This window comes from Salpingoeca rosetta (assembly GCF_000188695.1).
Source record: "Salpingoeca rosetta unplaced genomic scaffold supercont1.23, whole genome shotgun sequence".
Classification (NCBI taxonomy): Eukaryota; class Choanoflagellata; order Craspedida; family Salpingoecidae; genus Salpingoeca; species Salpingoeca rosetta.
Window position 1 is genome coordinate 985,121 of NW_004754911.1, and position 10,000 is coordinate 995,120.

The 10,000-nt window shown below is 55.7% G+C and overlaps 2 protein-coding genes across 2 annotated transcripts in view; both read right to left on the bottom strand.

Moving 5' to 3' along the window:
• The window catches only part of PTSG_12738 (uncharacterized protein), a 3,522-nt gene extending 2,416 nt beyond the window's left edge, over positions 1–1,106 (bottom strand). Inside the window, exons 1-2 of the mRNA XM_004990674.1 lie at positions 669–1,106; positions 129–492 (exon numbers count right to left, since the gene is read on the bottom strand). Coding sequence (XP_004990731.1) covers positions 129–492; positions 669–1,078 — 774 coding nt within the window. The 5' untranslated portion in view covers positions 1,079–1,106. The remainder of the gene's footprint in view (positions 1–128; positions 493–668) is intronic.
• A 264-nt stretch (positions 1,107–1,370) lies between these two features.
• The window catches only part of PTSG_08483 (uncharacterized protein), a gene marked incomplete at both ends in the record, with an annotated part of 10,072 nt that continues 1,442 nt past the window's right edge, over positions 1,371–10,000 (bottom strand). The window contains 18 exons of the mRNA XM_004990675.1: positions 1,371–1,455; positions 1,618–1,661; positions 1,909–4,434; positions 4,697–4,831; positions 5,052–5,131; positions 5,328–5,421; positions 5,684–5,827; positions 5,980–6,116; positions 6,400–6,550; positions 6,760–6,927; positions 7,125–7,183; positions 7,296–7,428; positions 7,700–7,917; positions 8,168–8,275; positions 8,499–8,572; positions 8,844–8,918; positions 9,224–9,315; positions 9,484–9,618. Coding sequence (XP_004990732.1) covers positions 1,371–1,455; positions 1,618–1,661; positions 1,909–4,434; positions 4,697–4,831; positions 5,052–5,131; positions 5,328–5,421; positions 5,684–5,827; positions 5,980–6,116; positions 6,400–6,550; positions 6,760–6,927; positions 7,125–7,183; positions 7,296–7,428; positions 7,700–7,917; positions 8,168–8,275; positions 8,499–8,572; positions 8,844–8,918; positions 9,224–9,315; positions 9,484–9,618 — 4,458 coding nt within the window. The remainder of the gene's footprint in view (positions 1,456–1,617; positions 1,662–1,908; positions 4,435–4,696; positions 4,832–5,051; positions 5,132–5,327; positions 5,422–5,683; positions 5,828–5,979; positions 6,117–6,399; positions 6,551–6,759; positions 6,928–7,124; positions 7,184–7,295; positions 7,429–7,699; positions 7,918–8,167; positions 8,276–8,498; positions 8,573–8,843; positions 8,919–9,223; positions 9,316–9,483; positions 9,619–10,000) is intronic.

Below are 10,000 nucleotides of genomic sequence, written 5' to 3' on the forward strand. Positions count from 1 at the left end.
ACACACACACACGACAGACACATACACACACACACACACACACACACACACAGACACACACACACACACACACAGACACACACACACAGACACACACACACACAACCATACATACACATGGAGTCCACCTGCAAGTAAAAGTTGTGGTAGCCGTCAAAGTGGCAGTGTGCACGCACGCCGGCCTGGCCAAGCCAGAGATTGATGGAGCTGCGCGATGGAAACAGCGATATCGCCTCCTGTAGCGGTTCTAGGTCGTCCTCCAATGCCGGGTCCAGCTTCACTGTCTCGATGCTGAGGTACTTGAAGCGGTCGCTTGCGTCCTGTTGGCCGCTGCCGCTCTGTCCGTGCGTGCCTGGTGCTGTGTCTGGTGGAGATGGCAGCACGCACCCAGGGCTGAATGTCCTGCCTGTGCTGTATGTGTTGCTCGGGCTGACCACGGCCGCCAACAGCCGCGTGCTGTCATAGTAGGGCCCAAACGTCGCATCCGTATGGCTATACGCCACCCACATGTGTGCGTGTATGTGTGTGTGCGTGTGTGTAGTTGTGTACAGTAGATCAGCAAACGAGCAACAGTGGACGCATGCACATACATACACAGAGACATAGAGACACAGAGACACAGAGACACAGAGACACACATACACACATACACAGACAGACACACTGACCTGTACCAGCCGCGGATGGAAGGGAAGTGGGCGTCAAGGGCCGCAATGGACCAGTGCTTTGCGTGCCACTGGTCGATGTTGCTGCCACGCACGATGACGGGCTCCTGGTGCGACGCCACCTCATCTGCAAAGCGGTGTGGATGCGCCGACACATCAACAATCACCACACCAGAGGCAGCAGCAGCAGCAGCACTGCCGCGAACCACCGCTTGTGGGTGTTCCTGGCTGATGGGGCCACTGGACTGCTTCACCACACTGCCTTCCTCATGCCACAAGACACCGAGCACAACAGCAACCACAACCACCGCAACGCCAGCGACAGCACCGACACCACGAACACGCTGCCGTGGTGTTGTGGCGGGTGTCTCTCTTTTGCTGTCCTTTCCCCTAGCTTTCTTTCTTCTCATCATCGTTGTGTTTAAGCGTCATGTCGCAGAGAGTTTGGATGAATGAACGTTTCGTCACGGTAGGACTTAGCACTTCCACAACACTGAACACTGCAACAACACTGAACACTGCAACAAACAACACACGGCGCGCCACCACTACAGCAGCAGACGACAATGCCAACACGGCTTTCTAAAGGAAGGGAACACTGCGCCACCACCACCACCACCACCACCTTCCCCGCGAGGTAAATGAAACAAACGCACACCACCTGCGCACACATCACAACACACAGCACCATCACGACAGCACGCCTCAGTTGTGCTGCTCCTGTGGGTTGAGCGTGCGCTGGATGTCCTTGAGCAAGCCAACAAGTTCCAGCAGCGATGTAGCTTCCTCCCTGCTCGCACAACACAAGAACGACAATGTGCGCCCCTGTTAGACATAGAGATTGGATCGCTTGCCCGTCCACCAACAGGGAGTATTCAAACAACACACACACACACACACACACACACACACACACACACACACACACACACACACACACACACACACTTACTTGCGAGCGGAAGTCTTGGCTTTGATGAACACGTTGGCCTTGCGCTGTTCATGGTCAGGAATGAGAAAGCATGAGTGAATTCGTGCATGCGTATGCGGTCCACCCACATACACACACACATACACACACATACACCCACATACACCCACATACACCCACACATACACACATACACACACATACACACACATACACACACCCGCACACACACACCCGCACACACACACACACACACACACACACACACACACACACACACACACACACACACACACACACACGCACACACACCTCGGTCATGTTGATGAGAGAGGCGAGGCGCTTCATGTAGGAGCGGTCCTTCTGCAAGCGTTCGCGGTGGCTCGGCTCCTGGCAGCAGCGGTGAAGGAGACGGCAGGCCGGCTCAAAGATCTCCGCATTGTCGCGATAGCCACGCGTGAGGTCAAACATGAGCTCTCCGAGCTGAAGATTCTGCATCACCCGCTCGCACGTGACATCGTGACGCAGGAGGCTCTCAATGATGCTCAGGCAATGCACCACCATGGCCATCTCAGGCTTGGAGCGGTTGCAGCTGCGAATGAGCGTGTAAATCACGTCCAAGCCGTCGTGGCTGGCAATACGGCCACAGCACTCCGCAGACAAGCCTGCCATGCGGTTGAGGTTCTTCAGTGCCTCCAGCACGCGCGAGACCTTCTTGTACTTGAGCAGCACCGTCAGCGCAGAGTTGGTCTTCCACCCAAGCGTCGCCTCCGGGCAGTACTGCCTGTTCACCTCCATGACGTTCTGGTGAATGCGTTTCAGGCGGTCACTCATGCGCTTGCGGATTCGGTACGCACGGAACCACGCCTGGATGCGTGTCGCTGCGCCCTCACGGCATGCCTTGGAGTGCAGCTTCTTCCACACGCGGAAGTGCCGTTGAATCACACACGCGGCACGCTCCTCCCGCTGCCGCTGCTGGTATGCACGCACACGGCGCTGGATGGTCACCGTTGACAGGAACATGCGCGCACCCAGCAAGAGCACGCGTGCACGCCGCTCCGCCGCTTCCTTGCGTCGTCGCACTTCACGCACTGCTTGCAGGCAACGCCACGCGCACTGCAGGCGAACAACAGAGGTACACACAGCAGCAAAGCGGCGACGAGCAAGGAACCCGCGCACCGTCTTCTGCATCAGCACGGCCGCCCGTGTCTGCTGCCTGTAACGGCGATAGCCACGCTGGATCATAGTGGCAGCGAGGTGCGCACGCGTGGCGCCAGTCAGCCTCTCCAGCCGCTGTGCACGCCACGCCTTGTACGCCCGGCGTGTGGCAACCCCACGCGTGTGACGCTGCAGGCACACAACAGCGGCCAGCGTGCGTCGGAAGCGCGTCTGGGCGAGGTGGCGGCGGGCATGCTTCTGCAGGACCACAGCAGCAGTCTTGCGCGCAGCAAAGCCCCGGAACGCGCGCTGAATGGTGATGGCGCATAGGTTCAGGTGAAGTCCACGGGCGACACGCTGCACAACAGCTTGGCGGCGGCGAAGGTGGGCTGTGTGCTGGCGAGCCATTGTGGCACGAACCGCAGACTGAAGCACAACGGCTGCACTGCGCAGCCGAAGAAAGTGTGAGCGTGCACGCCTCATGCGCCACGTGCGCTGGATGCACACGCTTGCATTGCGCCGCACCACGCACAGCTGTCGCGTGTGCTTCGCCTCCGTGCGCAGTCGCCACTGCCGCTGAAGCGTGATCGCGGCCGTCTTGAACTGCAAGAACCCGCGTCGCACTCCTCGCATCTGCAGTGTTGCCCGTGCGTGCATCTGAAGCACAGCAATGGCGCTGCGACGACGCTGCGCCTCCTTGCGTGCCAGCGTGCCTCGGAGCGCGGCTTGGATCGTAGTCGTGGCCGTACGTGTGCGGGTGAATGCGCAGCGAGCACGCCAGCCGCGCACATGTTTCTGGATGCACACAGCCGCAAATGTCTCCTTGCGGCGTGTGAGCGTTTGTCGCAGCACTTGGCGGGCACGCATGCCTCGAACAGCGGCTTGCAGGGTCACAGCCGCAGCCCGCTCCCGCCGAAGCGTCGACAGCTGCCTCTGCGCCTGGAACATGCGTGCAAACGACTGCAACGTCACAAGAGCTGTCATCCTCGTGCGACGCTGCTGCTTGCACTTCCACATGCGCCAGGTACTCTGGATGGTTGTTGCGGCGATACGGCGCTCCTGGCACACTGCCCGCGTTGCCTGCAAGCAACAGCGCTGACGCCAAGCACGCTGCAGCACAACCGCTGCAGCCTTGTACTGCAGATACGCCGTTCGAATCCAACGGCCCAGCAGCACAGCGCGCACACGAGACTGAAGAACGAGAATGGCAGCGCGACGGCGTGCAGCCTGTCGCCGCGCCTGGCGTCCACGGAACACGGCCTGGACGGCGGTTGCTGCCTTGCAGCGCTGTTGGTGCTGTGTACGAGCCAGCCAGGTGAGGATGTGGCGCTGGATGCACGTTGCAGCGCGGTGCCGGTCACGCGCTTCCCGCAGAAGAGCAGTGCGACGGCGGGCAATATACGCACGTGCAGCGCACTGCATGGTGATGGCGGCGTGGTGGTGGCGCTTGAGCTGTGCGAGCACCCGGCGTGCAGCCCACCTCCGCGCGCATGTTTGCACAGCTACGATTGCATGCATGGTACGTTGGAAGGCGCAACGCTGGCGCCACATGCGCACGCCGCTTTGAAGGGCAATAACGGCCGTTCTTGTCTGCTGGTAGGCGCGTTGTTGCGCCCGCATCAACAGCACACTGCGCCACTGCCGCTGCAGCTTGACGACTGCCAATTCCTCCTCGCGACGCTGTAGTGGTATGCATGTGTGGTTGTGGGTTGGGAGTGAACAAGGAATGTGTCCATGGCCAGTGTGCAACACGCGCACACACACGCATACATATTTTCGCACTTACTCACTCACACACATGCACGCATACACACTCACTCCCGCATACATACTCTCGCACTCACTCACACACATACACACATACACGCACACACTCACACACACACACACACACACACACACACACACACACACACACACACACACACACACACACACACACCTTGTGGAATCGGCGCCAGTGACGTTGGATGACAAGGCAAGCGCGCTGTTCTTGGTTGATGTCAAGCAGGCGCGTGCAGAGGCACGAGACGTACGATATCACCACACGCTCATCCGGGACGGTGCCGCACATGTCCTATGATGCGTTTGAGTGAGAGAGAGTGTGGTGTTGAAATATACGCGCGCGTGTCACACATCTGGCTTGGTGGTTGAATGCTTCGTTGAATACGTCGGCGACGGTTGGGATGAAGGTTGTGATGGAAATGCACCACACGAATATGCAACTGCCACTGTGCAGAAATTCAAACACAGGTGTCAGCGAAACAAAGCACAATCCATGCCTATCACCACAATACCTTGCTCTTTGCGAGGAGGGGAACGCCGCCAAGCTTCTTCAGTGCCTGGCTAATCAGCTTGTAGTTGCCCTTCTCGTTCTCTGCAATGAACAAACAGCAAGTTCGCAAGGTGGGTGAACATGAATGATGTGAATGTATGACAATTGCGCTCGCGGCAATGCAATACCAAACGCGTCTCTTTCAAAACAGGGTTTAACAGTAATGATCTGAGCCACCATCACCACCACAGCAGAAGTCGGTGCTCGCAGGCAAGTCCACAAATGGGGTTGACCTTACCAAGAAGCTGCTGACGAGAGCGTCCACCAACACGGTTCACACCGGGGCTCATCACGCAGGAGAATCCATTGTCAGACTCGCGCACAGCGGCCATCTGCTCAATGGGGGGGGGGGGGAACGGAGACAGAGGAACAAGGATGCAACAAAAGCAGGAGCAAGGTTCAATCATGTGAGAACTGGCAGGAGAAGTATGAAGACGAAGGCACCCAAATCAACATGGGTGTGCCCTGGACTTGGTACAATGCATGGGCAGGCGTTGAAGTGGTTTCTCGGACATGGTTCTGGAGCAGGTTGCATATTCAAAAGAGCATACGCGCATCGAAGTGCACACATGCTCCGCACAAGGTTGTGCTCACCCTGGCATCAAAGGTCTTGTCCTTCGTGTCTGTGGCGGTGGTGCTTGTGTTGATGGCACTTCGCTGGAGCAGCTGCGGGTGGTAGAAGTTGATGAGGTAGCACAGCGCACGCCCATCGCTGAAACTCGTCGTGAAATCGACAACCTGACAAGCAAGCGCAGCAAGTACCAAGCGAGGAAGGGACATGAGCACGATACATCGCAATTTGCAATGAGAACACAATTACAGTGCGAGTGAGGGTTTACGTGACTGAAACCAACACGCATCAGCGCACAACGCAGTCGCAAACAGCAGACCTCGAGATCGTAGCACATGCACACTGCACGGCACCACTGCAGCAGGAGGTTCACTTGCGGGCTGTTCTGGTACATGTGCGCCTCAGAGGCGCGGCGGCTGTCCGTGCGCTTGTACCGCGGATTGCGCTTGATGCGAGCTGTAGGGTGTGATGGTGTGTTTTGTTTGTGTGTGTGTGTGTGTGTGTGTGTGTGTGTGTGTTTTGTGTTGTTTGGGTGCGGAGGAAAGGATAGGCATGTGTTACATCAGGTGTGATACAATGAGCACAACATGTCTAGCACTACAGCCTTTGAGACATGCACAGAGGCTGAACAATCACGCAGAGCGTGTGTGTGTGGGTGTGTGCGTGGTGTTTTGTTCGCGCACTCGTGTGTGTGTGTGTGTGTGTGTACATGTGCATGTGACAGCAATATGGCACGTACCAATCTCTGCGAGAAGCAGGGCTTCGTCAAGAGGATTGCAGATGCGGAAGCAGACAAGGGTGGCCCACAGCACAGAGAGTGTCACATCACGGTGCCCGTTTGCGAGGTCATCAGCGGCCCGCTGTGGGAAAAATTGCTGGCACCCGGCAGCCTGTATGGGCGTGATTGACAGTGGCGGCGCATGATGTTTGAAATGAGCACAATGGTTTGGCGGATCTAACATGTGGTTCACGCGTGTTAACGGCTGACTGTGCACTTTGTTTGAGTCGCCCACACCACGCGGCACATTTGCACGTGCACTGGCAAGTCATCACATGCTCACTCAACCCCACCCCCTCCATCTCGCAAACAGCCTCGTACCTTGAGGGCGGCGAGATATTGCTTGTTGTTCTTGACCCACACTGCCTTGTTCTGGCTGACGACAGGTGTGTATGGCAGGGCAGTGCGGCTGCTGTTGCTGCTGTGCATGAGAGACAGCACACGCCACAACTTGACACCATCACGCATGTCCGTGGAGAGGTTGGTCACCTGCACCATGGCGCGTGTTGACGACACAAGCAGAAGAGAGGAACACAACAAAAGTGAGTGAGTGTGTGTGCATGTGTGTGTGTGTGTGAGTGTGATGAAGCGATTTGAACAGGGCCAATGTTCTGTGCGTGCACAATGCAGGTGATGCGGGTGCGCTGGGTCCTTGTATGCCCCGTAGTGTGGTGTGTACTTTGTACCTCATAGTCGTACTCTTCAAGGGAGGACTGCTTGTACGAGAAGGTGAGGCCAAGGTATCCTGTCATTGCAAAACACACGGGCGGCGGTGGAAGTGAGTTGATTTAAGTGCGTGAAGGGGACAGAACCGAGTAGACTTACACAAGGCTGGACACAGACACACAGACACGTACTCAGGTGCTTTTCGAGGGATCCTTCACCCTTGAGAAACTGGTTTGAGATGAAGGCCAGGACGGCGTTGGAGGAGTCAAATGTCGCCGGCATAAACACGCACGGGGAGTGTGGCAGCAGGGACTTGGCACGTGCCTGCTCATGGTGACATTTGGTGTGGTTTGATGGTGATGTTGACGGTGGAGTGTTATGGACGAGCGTTGTTAAGTGTGTGTGTGTGAACGGGGCAAAGGAAAGGAGGGCGAGTGGGTTTGTGGCATTTGTTGTTGGAGTACAGGCCCAAGTGAACAACCACGTGAATGTGAGTTGTGGTGGTTGGTGCAAGTGTGAATGTGAGCGGCAGACAAGAATATTTCACAATGTGTGTCTTGCACGCGTTCACAGATGCAAATGCGTCTGTCATTACCTGGTCGACAAGGAACACAACACCAATCATGGTAAAGAGGATGTGATTGGCCATGGTGGTGTGGAACTCATCCACAAGGTGGCTGGGCACGGCAGGAAAACAGTAGTGCTCCTTGATGTCGGCGTTGTCCATGACATTGGTGGCAACAAACGCTTTGAGAGATGACATTGGATTGCTGGCGTCAACCTCAATTGGCTGCGCAAACAGCGTCTCCAGGCCTGTTGAACAACAAACCACGTGCGTGTGATTATGGTTGTGTCAGCGTGTGTGGTTGTGCATGTGTTAGTGTTTGGTTGTGTTTGAGTGTTTGTGTATGAGTGTGTGTGTTTAAGTGTTTGGTTGTGTGTGTGTGTGTGAGTTCGCGTGAAGAACAAGCGGGTGTCGTGACAGGCACAAATGAAGACACAAATACTTGCACTTAAGGTTGTTACTTGAGAGCGAGTGTGCCATGTGTGTCTAGCTACGCACCGAATCTTAGCCACTCTGGCTGGAAGGACATGAACACGCGCACAGCTTCATCCCGCAAGTGAATGTCGAGGAAAATGCAAGACTCTTCCCGTGCAACCAGCGCGCCCCCTGCACCACGCACACGTGATTGTATTTGTGTGTGCGTGTGTGTGTGTGTGTTTGTTGATTTGGTTGTTTGTTTGTATGTTGGGTTTTGTGAGTGTGTTTGCGTGTTTGCTTGCGTTAGTGGACGCCGAGTACGAATGAAACGTGTCAAACAATAGAAGCATGCATGTGCATGCGCGCATGCCCACATGCATTGGGGTATTCAAGACGCAACAATCGATCACACCTTCAATGTTCTCCCAGAGCTTTGACAGTCCGTTTGAAACCGTCTCTGACGCGCGCAATGCCTTTGCACGGGATCTGAAGTGCAAATGAAGTGGGAAGGGCACACGTGTCAGCTCCAGGGCTCAAGCGTTCGCTTGTATCACGCATGTGCTCTTGACAAATACGATTGCCGCGTTGCACAATCACACAACAACTCGCTCTGTGTCTGCGCAGTCGGCATTCTTCAGCTGCTGAACACTCACATGCACGCAGAGACACATACACATACACGCATACACACGCATACAGGCATACAGACACCCCATCCACTGCTAACATCCCTCGCCATCTGCAGTTGCGACCACACCTCAGCTTGAGCAGCTCGCGTTCCGTGTGCATGTTGACGACGTTGCGAGCCGGTGAAAGCACGTGGTTGATCCAACTGCAATCAAGACACACACGCACACACAAACACGCACACACACACACACACACACACACACACCCATGCATACAAACACATGTCCAAAGCAGTCGAGGGGACGGGTGAGATGAAACACTGGATCGCAAGAGAGTTGATGTTGCGCAATATGCGATACCCCAACAGAAACACACAAGTAACGTGATGCATGTACAATTCCTCTATTCGTGCTCATCCATGTGCAACAACAACATCTCCACAAACCGCACAACACAGCTTCCGCCCCCCCCCCCTCGCAAGACGAACACAACTACGATAAAACGCACGTGGTGTAGGCGCGCTCCTGTCGATCAAAGCGGGACGGTGCTGACACTTGCGGCTCCTGTGTCGATTCCTGCTGGGTGGTGTCATCCGCAAACTGCATGTGTTGCACGCACCAACCATGGCACACACGTACTTTGAGTGAGGATGGTGATTGCGCACTTCAAAGTTTGCAAAGGACAAAGGAACAGCAAACAAGCGAAAAAGGGCAAATCTTTGGCTGGAGGACTCAAAGGAAAGATCACACACGACGTAATGCACGCACTGGGCTGGCTTTCTTCTTGCGTGCAGGCATCTTGACTGCCTTTGGCTTGATTGGCTTGTGGTCCATCGTTTTCTCGCCCTCAGCAGCGGCGGCGTTGCCACGCTGGGTTTGCCGCTGTTGCGGCTTCGCGGTGGTCTGTCGATATGATGGTAAGGCGAAGCGAGCGCGTGTCATGCGCATGTTAGATGCTGTGCTGAGCAACAAGGCAACCACAACGACACTCAAGGGGATCAAGGGGTGCAGATGCAAACACCAAGCGCAAGCAAACAGCTGTGCGTCTGTACACGCTCACACAAATACGTACAAGCACAAGCGGACGAGAAACAGCATACATTGCGATAAAACACCTACGCAAGTGCACACGAACACGCACAGAGAGAGAGACAGAGAGAGACAGAGAGAGACAGAGAGAGACAGAGACAGAGAGAGACAGAGACAGAGAGAGACAGAGAGAGACAGAGAGAGACAGAGACAGAGACAGAGAGAGGCAGAGAGACGGAGAGATACACACGCACAC